A 15372-nucleotide genomic window follows, 5' to 3' on the forward strand; every position below is an offset into this window, starting at 1 on the left:
TACCATCACCCCTCCCTACCCATCCACTTCACCCACCCACTCTAGCCACCCAATCCTCGTCACCCACCCACCCACCTATCACTCCTCCCTCTCAATTCCCATCCCTTCTTTCCTGCCCACCCTCTCCTCGCCCAGCTTCCCACACCAGCATCCCAATCTCCACTACCCATCCACCTCCTAGTCATCCCGCCTCTCCACCCTGAGCATTGACTCGACAGTATGAGGGAGTGTAGCAGTGCGCGCAGACCAACGACCGTATTCTCGTCGGTTTAGCAGTATTCCTCATTACTTCTTCCTTGCCTGTTTGTTTTTGCGTATTGTATCATTCTTTGGTTTGCTGTTTATATCTTCCTGTTATAGACAGTTGCCATGGATGATATACAAGAGAATATTAACCCCTTCAACCTGAGGACGTCTTTTTCATTTTCTTCTAGCAGTTCCAAACGATTATGTTCTGTTTAGGATTTTTTTTAAATCGAATAGCAAGAGTAAGATATAGCCTTTGCTAACCCCTTCATTATAACCTCTTCATTACTCAAGGTATTCCTAAGTTGTATAAAATCGCTTGGAGATGGCAAGAATAAGCTAAAATAATACATCAGAGTTTAAGGGTTAACGTGTCGTACGCATAAATAAACTGGTAAGGAAGAAGTGTTAGAGATTCTCCTAAGTTGGCGAGAATACAGACCTAGTGGTAGCTGTCATGTGGAGGAGGGCAGCGCTCTTTATACTTCTGGCCACGGTAGGTTACATCATCATCATCATCATGCATCATTACCTCTGCCAGCGAAGTTGATCGGAAGTTATAATATCACCATGCCATCGGTGTCATCTTCACTATTACCATCACCATCGTTATCTCTGCAACGGATCATCAGCACTGTCATCATCATCATTATTACGTCCACCAACGAAGCTGGACGGAGGTTATATATTCACTCGTGTCTGTTTATCTGTTTGTGTACAGGATACCTCAAAAAATTGTAATCGGATTTCAAAGAAATTTGGTGGATTGGTGTGCAGTGGGTCAAGGAAGAATGGATTAGATTTTGAGGTGGATCCAATCCGTATGTAGAAATAAATAATAAATTCTACTGGAACTGGAAGAAATATGCGCTCTCTGATGTTATGTAATCGGACAGGCTAAGACCGTGGAATTAATGACCATATGAGTCCATTAAAGTATTCTTCTGTTATAGGAAAGAGGAAGTGCAGCAGTAAATCATAAATTTTACTGGAGTTTGGCAGAGGCATGAGCCCTCTGAGTGCTCTGTAGTTATCACCATAACCCTCTTTGCTACTTGCTGTATTTATCTGGTAATAGGTCACATATGAGAAAGAATATTTAAAAAAATAATAATAAAAATACATATATGCAGGTAACTAAAAAGTAAACATTCAGTACTTTAATTTGAAAGCAAAAGGAGGGAAAAGTGAGAGATGCCATGTTATTCTTACCATTTATCCTGCTCCACGCTCTGCCTTCCTCTTCAACTTTTTTTTTCTCATTTTATTTCCTTCGATTTCATTCATTCAGACGCCAAAAACAAGAGCTTTGCCATCCCCCTCATCTGCGTTTGTCTCCTTAAAAACATGCAACGTGGCTTGTTCTGCAGTGTATTCACATTTTATAAGTATGACTCGTCCCTTTCGGTGTTGATTTCCTGATGAAGAAATCTACCATACTGTATAGCCGAGAAAAATAATATCACTCCACTTTATAGCAAAACAATTATGAAACTGGAGGACGAAGGGTATTGAAATGCTGTGCAGTATTTGTATCCTGTTTCGGGAACAGTTCAACATCTATTGTTCTGCCACCAATTAAAGTAGGCCAATTATCATCAACCCGAAAGATTTTTACTCGGAATTACCAGACACACCAAAACAGTGGAACTATATCCCTCACAACATTTTTTTTTTTTTTTAATGTAGATATCTCTATAGTTTTATAATGACTACTACAAAATATCCTCACCTCTACTGTGACATTCGTGTACCCAACTTTTATTTTTGCATTGTATATTTTTTATCAGTAGTGCCTATACACCTCGAAAATGTGAAAATTTATTGAGATCTTGTAACATTTTTCATCAGTAGTCAGGGGGACTGGAATCTTGCTTTATTATATTTATTGGCGTGGAACTCCAGAAGCATAAAGGGTTATCATGTGTTTCTGTAACCTCAGTACCAATGTGCCTTTTCATTACAATATGTGTGATATACCGTAAATTGTAAATATCCTGTGCTAAAGAAGTTTTTCTTTTTTCTTTTTCTACCAGTGTTTGGCATATGTAGCTTGTGTGTGTGTGTGTGTGTGTGTGTGTGTATGTGTTACGTACTTATTGTTGTTCGGTTGCAATGACCACAGTTGTCACAGTGTAAGGTTTTGTATTGTTCATTCGTTAATTCTTAGGCAATGGCAATAGAAAATTTTGGTTATTTTAAGGAATCCCTTTAGAAGTGGTGGAACTGGGGAAGGCTATGTTTGACACCATTTCAAAATAATCTTTCTTACTACAGTACATCAACAGTTCGTCTGAAGGCAGGAGAGAGAGAGAGAGAGAGAGAGAGAGAGAGAGAGAGAGAGAGAGAGAGAGAAAATGATTGTACTGAAGAGGGTTAATTAAGTTCAGTCCAATCCTTAGCTCTTCTTCTTTCTGGCTGGGCGGCTGGATCCACTTGAAGATCCTCACAAGTCCCACCTCCTGTCTCGCCTTCGTGGACCCCTTCGGTACGATGACCCGGTCTTTCTTGCCCTCCTGCGCCGCTCCCACCTCATTCAGCCCTCACCCCTGCCCTACGCCCTCCTGCGGGATCAGACTGACTACCAGGCCAAGGTCTACAATTCACATATGTATATGGACTTTGCGTATGCCAAACTGCAGAAGTTGTTGCTGGAGGTGAGTGTTTAACCAGCCCCCGCCCTTTCTCTCTCTCTCTCTCTCTCTGGATTAACCCTTTTAGTATGGTGATATACCTGTACCGTATTGTGAATGATTAAAGTGACAGTTGTTTCTGAAGCTACTGTTATGGATATTGTAGACCCAAGGGATGGAGACAGTAATTTCAAAGGCGTGACTGGTGAATTTATGGATGAGTGGCACATATCTTGCAGCAGTTTGTTGACCGTTACTCATGCTTGTTTATTTCCTCTTTCTGTCTAGCTACTGTCACCTCAGAAAACGACAAATAGAACCTAGTCTTTTAATGGTGTGAGCAGATTGTTGTTTCTAAGCTACCAGATTATTGTTGAGCTGTAGGGTGAGAGCTGAGTTGGAGAGGGACGCCTGCAGGTGGAGGCATTGTCATAGCCGGACGACTCCGCTGCCCAGTTATACAACGTCCCTCAACTCCCACCTTGTTCCCCGAAAAGAATATAGTGAATTGTACTACATTACAGTTTGATCTTAGCCAAAAGGCCGATCAGCGTTATAGTGAATTGTGGTAAAAAGGCAATTCCAGCTTACAGTCCACTAGGTTCAAGTCCTGATGAGCTTGGGATCACAACAATGGAGAGGGAGCTGTGAGGACCGGAGGACATTTTTATAAGCTTTCCTAAGCTTAATTTGTATACAAGATTGCTTACATATGCAGTACGATTGTATTCACTCAGACAACTACCAAACACTTCACAGTCAAATTAGAGCCAATACTAAAACCCAAAAATTTCGAAAAACCAAACGATCTGTGATAAAAGTTAACTGGAGAATAGTTTATCGTGTGAAATGCTCAGGATTCTTCGTAAACAAGACTCTATATCTGTACAGGGATGTTGTAAAGCTGGTGCCTGATGGTTAAGCTCTTCAGCCTGATTCTGCTTTTTTCTGTTCTTATTTATTTATATATTTTTATCTTGCCACGGCTAAAAGATTGTATTTGGTTCAGAGAGATCCCTCATCAAGAAGCAGAGAATGAATTTTGTCTCATCTTTAACCTTTTTAAGTCTTGGTATTCTTGCTATCTGCAGGCGATTTTGTTCATCTCAGGAGAGACTCTTCGAACTGGTTATCCGATATTGCCTTCTTAAATTCCATCCACTACAAGAGCTCTCCCTTAAAATCAATAAAATCGTCTGGAGGTAGCAAGGATATACTAACTGAATACAGCACCGACCTGAAGGCGTTATTTGCTCATGGCACAAGTTTTTTTTTATTTTTTTTAATGGCGATATATTGTCACAGGTGTTCTCCGGTGAAGGTCCTGGCTTCTTCGTCGAGGCTGGCGCTGTGGACGGCGAATTCCTGTCCAACACCCTCTTCCTGGAACGCGACTTTGGATGGACGGGATTGTTGGTGGAGGCGGACGGAGACATGTACAGGAACCTTCTACAGCGCCACAGAAAGGCTTGGTCGTGCCACTGTTGCCTCTCCCCGCATCCTTACCCCTACAGGGAAGTCCTCATCAAATACAGTGGGCGAGGAGATTCACAGCCGGGAACGTCGATGTATGCGAGGGGCCATGGGGTGCTGCAGAGCCATGAACCTGTGTCACCCCTGCAGCTCAGTGGCAATATGATTGATGGGAAAGCACTTCCATTATACGAGTCAGTTCAGTGTTTCCCTTTGGCATCACTTCTCCTCGCCCTCAACGCCACATACATCCACTTCATTTCCCTAGATGTGGAGGGGGCAGAAATGGACATATTGTTATCCTTGCCCTGGGACCAGTTCACTGTAGATGTGTGGTTAGTCGAATATTTCCCACCCAAAATTCACAGTCACAAGTCACACGGGAACTCCTTCAGTTTGCAGAACGAAGGACAAACTGATAACTATGAAAATGAAAGCACTAATGCAGTTAACCGTGCTGACAGGTTACCAGGCCAGTCTAACCCCATTACCACCAATGCTCAGACTCCTACAAATTCCAAAGACAGTGATGATGGTCCTATTTCCTCTTCCCGAATCTACTCCCAGACCCCAGCCACTACCCCCCACCATCAGACATCTTCAGAAGCAAGGAAAAAAGAGGATTCAAGCTTTGTCGAGTTTTTCACGTTGAAGGGTTATGACCAGTACCCCATGGATACAGCCGATATGATGCACAACTATCTTTTTGTCAGGCGAGGTTCACAAATACACCGTAAACTGAAAAGGTATGAAATGATTTAAAAGGCGGATAATAGTTTTTTTTTTTTTTTTCTATACCATGGTGTGCTATCTTGTTGTTCAGGTGGTGACACTTTCACTACACTCATATTACAGAGGTCACACCACCAACGATGATATATTCACCACACGCTTCTCGCAACACATTCACTAAACACACATCATATCACTAACAATGCAGACACTGAGTGCATCTCAGCACATTCACCACATACACACAGCAACACAGTCGCCATATGTACATCACAAACTGTAGTCACAACATGCATCTCACGACATCCACTACATGTGCATGGTGGCACGGTCACATCATTAATATGTATATGAACCTTGACTGTCTGGAATGTGCAATAAAATTAATGGACAAATAATTCCATATGATATTTGCCTATACTGTATATACATGCCGAATCGCGTAGAACAATTCAAATTAAGCACTGTAACAATATCACTGTCAAACATTAACAACAAAATTACCATAAATCAGCCTCTGATATAGTCATTATCTTCTAAGTAATATACAGTATAATCCATACATGGCAAAGAATGTAGAACACTGCACAGTTTACATGTCTGACAAATTACGTGATGCGAATCAATGAGACAAACATAAGGTTACCAGAGAAATAAGAGACAATTGCCCAGAGTCATCAACTGTAAAGGTATGGGCAAAGCAATGGTCAATGGGCACCAAAAAGGCCATATCCTGATAATTAAACTGATAAGGAAATAATTATGTAAAAGGAAGGCAGTACAAACACTGGGTGAACAAAAGAGTAAATATATAAGGCAATGTAGGAGTAATATTTTCCAAGTTGAAAAGAGGTAATACTTTGCATCATGCAGGGAACGATATTCTAAAAGGGAGGAGACGGAGCATAACACACTCCTTTAATAACACTTGAATTATTCCTTAGCATCGGCCACTCCTCCAGGTGTTATGGCGAAGGTGGCCTCATTCTCTGGCAGCTCCGGACTGTCGTAGATCTTGGCAATGCGCGTCTCCCCTCGACCTTTCCTCAGCATGACGCGGGTGGTGGAGGCATGGGCTAAGATGTGGCCCCCGATAGGTTTCTTAGGGTCGGCTTGGAAGGACATGGCGGCCCCGGGGTCGGCTGTCATCTGGTTGGTGATGTAGACTGAGACATTGTACTCCTCACTGATCTTCTGCAGTCTGGACATGTACTGTGCCAGACGCTGTTGCCTGTCAGCCAGCTCCCCTCGCCCACTGAAGTCAACTCTGAACAGAGCCATAACTGAGTCGATGATTAGGAGTTTGAAGATACCTGGCTCCTCGTGGAACTGGGCAGCCACGTGATCTAGGATGTCAAACTGGTGCTCTGAGGTGAAGGCACGGGTGTACAGCACATTGTCTAGCACTGCCTCCTGCTCCAGGTTGTATCGGTCTGCAATACCGCGGAGCCTGTCAGGGCGGAAGGTATTCTCTGTGTCGATGAAAATCACCTGTAGGAAAAGAATCAGCATCAGAACCGTGAACTTGACCTTTAAACTCTTTTACACAAAAACTTTAGTTCTTCTGAAGGTGTTGTGTAAGCAACGGATGTTACTGATACGCACTATGAGTTTGAAACTTGCAAACTTTGACTGGAATTTTGATTTTCAACTTACAAACAGACTAACAGTACTAAATGTCACCAATAAACTACAACAACTTTATGTGAAAGAGTTCTTTTTCTTAATGAAACCAAGACGAAGTCGGAAGATGGATTATTTATTTATTTATTTTTTTAACGGTGTGTGTGTGTGAGAGAGAGAGAGAGAGAGAGAGAGAGAGAGAAAGTTGATCACATTCACCTTGCCCCCCATGTAAGTCCCCGCCTCGTTGGGTATCTGAGCGGTAACACATAGGGTATGGGCCAGCTGCGTCTTGCCTGTACGGAACTCCCCGAACACCTCCGTGATGGCCATGCTCTCAATACCTCCACCGAGAAGTGTGTCCAGCTCCTTGGATCCCGTGCTCACTCGGAACACCTGCTGCCTCCGCTCACACATCACCAGCGCTGTTACGAAGCTTTCTCCTCCGCTGAGTTTGGCTGCCACCTTGAGTTCAGAAAGAAGGTTTAGGATTAAAACCTGTCGAGTTTACGCGGGTCATTATGGCAGAGAGTACACTTTTGCTAAGTCTCTGAATTCCCCTACAACAGTGCTATTCAACCTAAGTGGACGGTTCATCATAGGGCTGACGAATTTTGTGAGGTGTGGACGGCAGTCTCAGGGTCGACTGACGTTTGGACGAAATTTTATAATGATTCCTGTGCAAAAAGTATATTGTATACTTATCCCAGTCTCGCCTGCGTTTACTGTTGATGAGGGAAGTCATTTCTAAGTTTAGTATAATTATGTTGAATTTACAACAATAAAATAAATTAGGGCTGATGAGGAAGAATAAGTGTTACAACTTTGGATTATTTGCTAATGGAAGCAAATCCACATATATTATCAGCTGTCCATGCCCACCTGGTTCTGCTGTAAACTAAAGCTGACTAAATTATTGTAGACAGGTGAACTAAAGTAAATATATATTTCTTTTAAGATATATGCCCATTCCGCTGACTGTCCTGCTATACATTCCAGAGAACAAAAAGCTGACTGGACAGGTAAAAGGCGTGTATCCGAATGCCAATATTATTATCTATGTGAGCAAGGATTGTCTGCTTTAATTTTAACGAAACCAGGGAAAAGCAATGCCTTTCTGAACGTGGATTTGTTCTGCCGGGGCGCACTTGCTAGTCGTCTCAACCCTCAACTTCTAATGGCAAACAAATTACAACAGCTAGACCACTGAGTCCTAAAATCATACATGCCTATACCCGTTTTAACTTGGCCCAGGTTTTTGTTCCTTTGCATTTTATTTCATGTAGCTCAGTGGCAGATTAAGACACTACTGAATTTTACATCTTTTCCACAGCGCCTCTTAATCTAGTGTCAGTCTGTTCTTACAACTCAACATTCAAGAAGGAGTTATGGCAATGTTAGGCCAAGTTAGTGCAAAATGAGTATAGTAATGCCTACCATTATATAACTTTTTTTTTTCCTTTATTTTTTTTCGTTGTTTCTTAATGGCAATAATACGATCAACATTTTACATCAAAACTGAATTACACTGCCTTGTGCAATGGTTGGTAACACAAGAAAGTTAAATTACTTGTTTTTCTTCCCCTTAGAACAGATTTCACACACACACACACACACACAATAGACTGGTTGAACGTGTACACAAACTAGAAATGGCTTTCAAAAATGAAATTGATGAAAAAAAGAAGCAAATGCACTTGCAAAAGGAAGAGATAGAAAAACTGGGAAGGGAGGCCAATAAGAAAGACACAACCATCAGTGAACTAACAGTGGAATTGAATACGCTTAGGAAGAAAGTGAGTGAAATGGGAAGTACAGTAGTTAATCACGAGAGTGTTATGGAAGAGTTAAAAAATGACACAGAGACAATTAGACAAGCAAGCAGTCTTATGGACCAGAGCAGTGATATTGAGGAGAAGATAACACAGGTGAATGAAGCTGTGCAAAGCTACAAAAATGATGTAGAAACCACGTATGCTGAAATGGTGAAAGTAAAGAAAGACTTAGAAACAAGGGTGGAGGAAAAAAACATTAAAAAGGAAGTGAAAAGAATAATCCAAAACAATCCAAAGTTAGTCAGAGATTCAGTAGAAATAAATAAATCAATAGTAATCACTGGTATAGAAGAGGAAGAAATTAAAAACAAAATCACTAGAGACAAAAAGGAGATGGCAAATGTAATGAGCTTACTGAAAGAAGTATCAGAGGAAATCTGTAGTAAAGACATAGAGGAACACAAAAGGTTAGGGAAATACGAGAAAAGCAAGACAAGACCTCTAAAGGTGACTTTCCAGAGTGTAAACACTGTGGAAGAGATACTAAAAAATGCAATGAATCTTATGGAAAAAGAGGAGTTCAAAAATGTATGGATAAAAAGATGTCTAACACAAGAGGAACTGGAATTACTGAAAGAGAAAAGGGAGGAAGCAAAAACAAAAAATGAGGGAAGATCAGAAGAGGACAAGAAGAAATTTTTTTACAAAGTACAGTAATAGGATTGCATGTGCGAAAGTGGTACACAAACAGGATGGAAGAAAAAGGAGGAAGTTAGTAGAACCATGTCATGACAAGTATATAAACAAGATGATAAAGTAGATGTACTCAAATGTGGATGGAATGGTATCTAAATTACTAGAGATGAATGATTATGTCAGAGAAAATGAACCACAAATAATATGCCTGAGACAAAATTAACTCCAAGGATATCCAATGACATACTAAACTTAGAGGAATACAATATATGGAGAAGAGACAGAAACTTAAAAAAAAAGGAGGAGGAATTATAATATTAACTAAGAAAAATCTAAAAGTCAAGGAAATAAACCTAGATATACCATCACAAGCAGAACTGATTGCAGTAGAGATCGACACAACTGAAGGTAAAGTAATTGTAGCCAATTTGTATATACCACCCAGATCAAACACATGGGAAAGAGACGAATATGAGGACCTGGCAGAGAGTACAATTCAGAGTATAAGATCCTTGCTACATAAAATGGAAGAAAAATCGGAAAGAATTATACTAACTGGGGATTTCAATACAAATATAAATTGGAATACTCTAGATATAAATAGCCAAGAAAGCTGTTGGGACCAAAAGCTCCTGGATCTCGTACAAGAGTTTTTCTTAACGCAACATGTGAGGGAAAGCACTAGAAAAAGAGGACTTGATGTACCTTCAGTGCTAGATCTAATATTTACTAGGCAAGACAATGACATTGACAGTTTAATATATCACCCTCCACTCGGCAAAAGTGATCATGCAGTACTAAATTATAACTTCAGGATAGCATATGACACAGTAAACAGCAATGACATTTACAAAAAGAGACTAAACTATAAAAAGGGAAATTATCAAGACCTAAAGAAATATTTCTTAGAAGTTGATTGGGAAAATGAGCTTAGAGGACAAGATTTAAATGCTGTATATAAAAATTTTTGTGAATTTTATGAAATAGGAGTCCAGAAGTACATCCCACAGCACAAAGAAGCAGATAAAAAAATACAGAAATGGTTCAATACAGAATGTAAAAAATCAAAAGAAAGAAGAGATTTGTTGTGGAATAGATACAGAAGACACAATAGTGAAAGGGCGTATAATAATTACAAACAGGCAAGAAACGACTATACAAGAATAAGGAGGGAAGCCCAAAAACAGTTTGAGGAGGATATAATAAATAAAAGTTGTGATCAACCAAAGCTGTTTTACAGCTATATCAGAAGCAAAACCAAAGTAAAAGATATAATACAATCCATCACGGACGAGGAAATCACTTATACACAAGAGAAAGATATTTGTGAAGCACTAAATAAGAATTTCCAATTAGTTTTTACAGAAGAAAAAAATTTTGAGAGGGAATATGTGGAACACGAATGTCCACACATACTACCAGATATACAAATAGCAGAAAAAGTAATACAGGAGGAGTTAAGTAGATTAGACAGAGGAAAAGCAAGTGGTCCTGATGAAATTTCATGTTGGGTGTTACGAGAATGTGCAAAGGAGTTAAGTAAACCATTATTTTTAATTTTCAAGAAATCCTTGAGTCAAGGGAAACTACCTGATATTTGGAAAAAAGCAAATATAGTCCCCTTATTCAAGAAAGGAAATAGACAAAATCCTCTCAACTACCGACCAGTATCACTGACCAGTGTTGTAAGCAAGGTATTAGAAAAACTTATAAGAAAAGCTTGGGTAAATCATCTAGAAGAACACAGTATGATAACAGAAAGACAGTTTGGCTTCAGAAAAGGAAAATCATGTGTTACTAATCTGTTGAGCTACTATGACAGAGTAACAAACACAATTCAGGAAAGGGAAGGATGGGTGGACAGTATCTATTTAGATTTCAAGAAATAAGCTTTTGGCACAGTACCACACCAAAGACTTTTATGGAAGCTGTACCATCAAGGAGGAATTCGAGGCAAACTGTTTTGTTGGATGCAAGACTTTCTCATAAAAAGAGAAATGAGGACAGTACTAAGAGGAAACTACTCATCATGGAAAGAAGTGACTAGTGGAGTACCACAGGGTTCGGTGCTGGCACCAATCATGTTTCTAGTGTACATAAATGATATAAACAGTAACACTGGAAATGAGAGCTATCTGAATATGTTTGCAGATGATGCAAAAATACAAAGGAGAATTACTAGCACAGACTCTTGTAGGGAGCTACAAGAAGAATTAAATAAACTTCATGAATGGAGTAGTACATGGCAAATGGAATTCAGTGTGGACAAGTGTCATGTAATCAAGTTTGGTAAAAGTGGAAAAAGACCTGATTGGGATTATAAGTTAGGAAATAAAACCCTATACACATCAGAAAGAGAGAAAGACCTAGGTGTGATTATCAATAATAGACTATCTCCGGCTGACCACATCAGCGAGAAGGTACGGAACATGTATACACTGCTTGCAAGTATGAGAATAGCATTCACATACATAAATGAAGACATGCTAAGAAGGATAATAACATCATTCATTAGACCAACCCTGGAATATGCATCAATAGTCTGGAGTCCTCATCTCAAAAAGCATATAGACAAGATTGAAAAAGTTCAAAGGGCCGCTACAAGATGGATACCAAGCTTAAGGGACCTAAGCTACGAAGAAAGACTAAATAAACTGAATCTACCAACACTACAGGAGAGAAGGAAAAGAGGTGACATGATAATGCTATATAAGTGCATATCAGGAAAGGAGAAAATAGACATAAATGATTACTTAACATATGGAGAAGCATCAGCAAGAGGACACTGCAAAAAACTGCATAAGAAGAGAGGTGATAAAGACGTAAGGAAATTCAGTTTCCCAAACAGAGCAATTGATCAATGGAATGCACTACCGAATGAAATAGTGTGTGCCAAAACAATTCACAAATTTAAGGATATGTACGATAAATATGGTCTAAGACACGGGACAATACGAGCTTGACTCATTCCTGTAAAGATACAATTAGGTAAGAACAATTAGGTAAGAACATAGCCATTCCCGTGGGTTGGGTTCAGGCAGGATCCATGTGACATTACAAAAAAAAAAGAAAAAATCTCTGTAGAAAGTGGGGGGGGGGGGAGGAAGGAGCACCGTTCATGAAAATTGTGAGAGAACGCCATCTCCTCTTGTTCCCTCTCCATCAGTAGCTTAGCTAACGGTGGCTTCCTTCCCCCTCACCCCCGAAAGAATTTTTGGGAAACTTTATCACATATTACAATTTGTCGAGAGAGAGAGAGAGAGAGAGAGAGAGAGAGAGAGAGAGAGATTCCATACTTAATCGCTTCTCGTTTCATGATGTGGCGTTGTACATGTTAATGACTTGTTTTTACCAGCCGCGATAGCAAGCTGATATTGTTTTCAGTTTGTCTGACTGTCTGTGTCTGTCTGTAACCCACGAGAATACGACTCATTACTCCTCTGGACTGAGATTCATAACCAAACTTACCATCATCTCCCGCCTGTAAATTTGATTTTTTTTGTTTTTGCCAGGCGCGATAGCGAAGCTGGTATTGTTTTCAGTTTGTGTGTGTGTCTGTCAGCAGATAACTTCGCAACCGCTGAAGATATCATTTCAAAATTTTACAGGTGTGTACTAGGGACGAAAATCTCGAACGAGTTTGAAATTGGTGAAAGCAGGTCAAGGTCAAGGTCATATTCCGAGCCCCGCTAGATATGTATCGGCTGGTGTGATTTCCCCCTTAGGGGGGCCCTCTAGTTTTTCCTTTTTTTTTTCTTCCGTTTTGACTTTCACCCTTCTTTTATATTAGATTTTGTGCATAGTTCTCAAGAAACTGTTCATTGTTACCTTGTTTGTTCTAGGAAGAGTGATGACAAGAAAGCTCACAGCTCGTAAACTAATGGGAATACAGCGGAGGTATTTATTTATTTACTTATTCATTCATTCATTTATTTTCTTACCGCCAAACGATTTTAGTCAGTTGAGAGAAGCACCGTGGCAACTAAAGATTAACGCATTGGCTTCTGGAGGTTTCTCACATCTGAATAATATCGTTTGGCGGTAGTCAGATTAAAATACACGCAGATAGAGATATCGGCAGTTAAAGGATTAATGTGTAACTGCAAAAACTTAAATTACGTGTTACTTATTATAGTGATCACTTCTAATTGCACTTGCGCTAAAACATTCTCACAGAAATGCCTACCTCTTTTATTTTATCAACTTTGGCTTCTGATAGTCCTTTTATATTGCACATCTTGCGTCGCGTCGTCATCTGAATCCCGCGGACAGTGCAGATGCCAGCGGTTTTCAGTTTCTTTATATCTACTGCATTGATTCCGTGTGCTTGCAACTCATCGATATCGGTGAAGAAGCTCACATCTTCTTCTACAACAGCTTCCTCGACGTCCAGCGCCTGATCAGCCATCGTGAACGTGTTACAAAAATGGGAGGGAAAAGGATCAAATGCAAGAGACAGCGCGACACTGAGCATGTTTCGCGCCAAGCAGTACGAAGGGCTGAAATATTTTTTATGGATTTGGAATAGTTTCGACTTTATATTTTATCAAGTGTATGTGCTATTTTTTTCTGAGTATCATGACGAAAATATACATATTAATGACAGCGTTGTAAATTTTACATGATGAAAGCACTGAACGGGTAACAAATTATGTTATATCTTATTTGCTTGTAGTACGGTAAGCAATGTTTTCACATTTTGTATGAACAACTGGGGAGTAATATGATTTACTGAGAAGGGCTCGAAAGCGCTTGAAAGGGCCAACTGAGCTCTACAGTATGTGTGTAAGGGCCAAAGAATGATAATGTGACCATTTTCTGTAACTCACATCTATATTGAATACGATTAGTCAGGTGAAGTTGCTGCATTATTATCGACGTGGAGTATGTGGTTTCCATTCCTTAATGATATACCATATGCCTATAGCTTATTAAAGACAAGATAAAATAAAATAGCAGTATATTCTCTCCTATAAAATTTGGGAAGAATTATAATAAATCAAGTGGGAATTGTCATAAAATTAGATTATTAGAGTAGTAACATGGCGGACATTTACCTCAAGAAGTGTAATATCGTTAGCAGTTAAATCTATATTAGTTCACGTTATTTGTAGATATAATATAAAGTGTATTCCGTAATTTTTATTTAAGAAATTATATTTATGAATGTATGATCAGTAGAAAAAGAAAGTAACAAAATACCTTACGCTTGTGTTGTGGATACAATGTAGCCGCAGCCATCACGGGCTGCGTGTGGCTTGTTTACTTGTGTGAATTATATTGGAAATTTAGTGTATTTAACATGAGATCACAGGCTCTTTTATAGTCACGGTTTATCCAGACAGAGCTGCGTCGCCAAAGAATACAAGAAGATGGCAGAGTAAGTACCAGAAAAGGAAAAAAATTGGCATAACTGCACCAGGCGTCATTGAGGACAGTGGGTCTGTCATATACCCTGGAGACCCTACCGTCATTTGTGTGATGTAGTGGTGTTATTGTGGATGAACGGCATTTAGCTTGTGACATCGGCTTTTTGGTGGTACATATCAGTATAATTGTTCATGCTGTATTTTATGAAATGAAAGTTCATATATATTCAAAATATGAATATACATGGAATGCCGCTTACGGTAGTGGTTTATTACGGTGGCACGGTGTCAAACTAATCCTTCCGGAGGGCCACACTTCAGTTCTGTTGATCGTCTGAGGGCCAGGTCTACCTAACCTTATCGTAATCAGCATAGGCATGGTATGATATGCTTTGGTTAGGTAAGATTTGGTTCGGTTAAGTAAGGGTAGATTAGGTTGCTACATTGTACAGTGCATGCTAGGTTAGGTTAGGACCGCTAGGTTGTATAGGTTTGGTTAAGTTAGGTTCGTTAGATTAAGCTAGGTAAGTAATATGCACCAGAAATTAATGCTGACTGAATGAATCACATTAAAAAAATGGAAATATAAGAAATTTCATGAAAACAGTGGACATAAGCAACAATAAAAGTATTATATTAGATACCCATCATTTAGGTTAGGCCAGGCTAGGTGAGGTTTTGTAATGAAAATTGCAGTTAATTTATTACATGTAATTTTGTGACGGAGAATCAATACCCTATAATATCAATTTCAGCTGATGACTACTCTTTCTTACAACTTTTATTGCCATTCACTGTAAGTTGTAATAACCAGTGACTTAAAAT

At 39.6% G+C, this 15372-nt stretch overlaps 3 protein-coding genes across 3 annotated transcripts in view; 2 read left to right on the forward strand and 1 right to left on the reverse strand.

Moving 5' to 3' along the window:
- Positions 1-703: 703 nt before the first annotated feature.
- Positions 704-5114, forward strand: LOC145392495 (uncharacterized). The gene is made up of 3 exons (XM_080266887.1): positions 704-742; positions 2649-2903; positions 4185-5114. Exons 1-3 carry the CDS (start codon positions 704-706, stop codon positions 5112-5114), a joined length of 1224 nt encoding a protein of 407 aa, XP_080123013.1.
- A 903-nt stretch (positions 5115-6017) lies between these two features.
- Positions 6018-13586, reverse strand: LOC145392402 (meiotic recombination protein DMC1/LIM15 homolog). Its single transcript, XM_080266811.1, has 3 exons — positions 13365-13586; positions 6927-7172; positions 6018-6575 (listed from the first exon to the last, which is right to left on the reverse strand). The coding sequence occupies exons 1-3, from the start codon at positions 13584-13586 to the stop codon at positions 6018-6020; spliced, it is 1026 nt and encodes a 341-aa protein (XP_080122937.1).
- Positions 13587-14432: 846 nt separating this feature from the next.
- LOC145392496 (uncharacterized) overlaps positions 14433-15372 on the forward strand; it is a 52259-nt gene continuing 51319 nt past the window's right edge. Inside the window, exon 1 of the mRNA XM_080266888.1 lies at positions 14433-14558. Within this exon, the coding sequence (XP_080123014.1) occupies positions 14551-14558 (8 nt within the window). The 5' untranslated portion in view covers positions 14433-14550. The remainder of the gene's footprint in view (positions 14559-15372) is intronic.

Source organism: Coenobita brevimanus, chromosome 22 (assembly GCF_032717465.1).
Source record: "Coenobita brevimanus isolate Jiangsu-jjx chromosome 22, ASM3271746v2, whole genome shotgun sequence".
Lineage (NCBI taxonomy): Eukaryota > Metazoa > Arthropoda > Malacostraca > Decapoda > Coenobitidae > Coenobita > Coenobita brevimanus.

What these genes read in the sequence shown, in the direction of transcription:
- LOC145392495 (XM_080266887.1), top strand. Translation starts at nt 704, where the DNA reads ATGTGGAGGAGGGCAGCGCTCTTTATACTTCTGGCCACG. An exon ending in TCTTTATACTTCTGGCCACG is followed by an intron (nt 743 to 2,648) that starts GTAGGTTACATC and finishes TCCAATCCTTAG; the next exon opens with CTCTTCTTCTTTCTGGCTGG. An exon ending in TGCAGAAGTTGTTGCTGGAG is followed by an intron (nt 2,904 to 4,184) that starts GTGAGTGTTTAA and finishes ATATTGTCACAG; the next exon opens with GTGTTCTCCGGTGAAGGTCC.
- LOC145392402 (XM_080266811.1), bottom strand. Translation starts at nt 13,586, where the DNA reads ATGGCTGATCAGGCGCTGGACGTCGAGGAAGCTGTTGTAGAAGAAGAT. An exon ending in AAGTTGATAAAATAAAAGAG is followed by an intron (nt 7,173 to 13,364) that starts GTAGGCATTTCT and finishes TCTGAACTCAAG; the next exon opens with GTGGCAGCCAAACTCAGCGG. An exon ending in GGACTTACATGGGGGGCAAG is followed by an intron (nt 6,576 to 6,926) that starts GTGAATGTGATC and finishes CTTTTCCTACAG; the next exon opens with GTGATTTTCATCGACACAGA.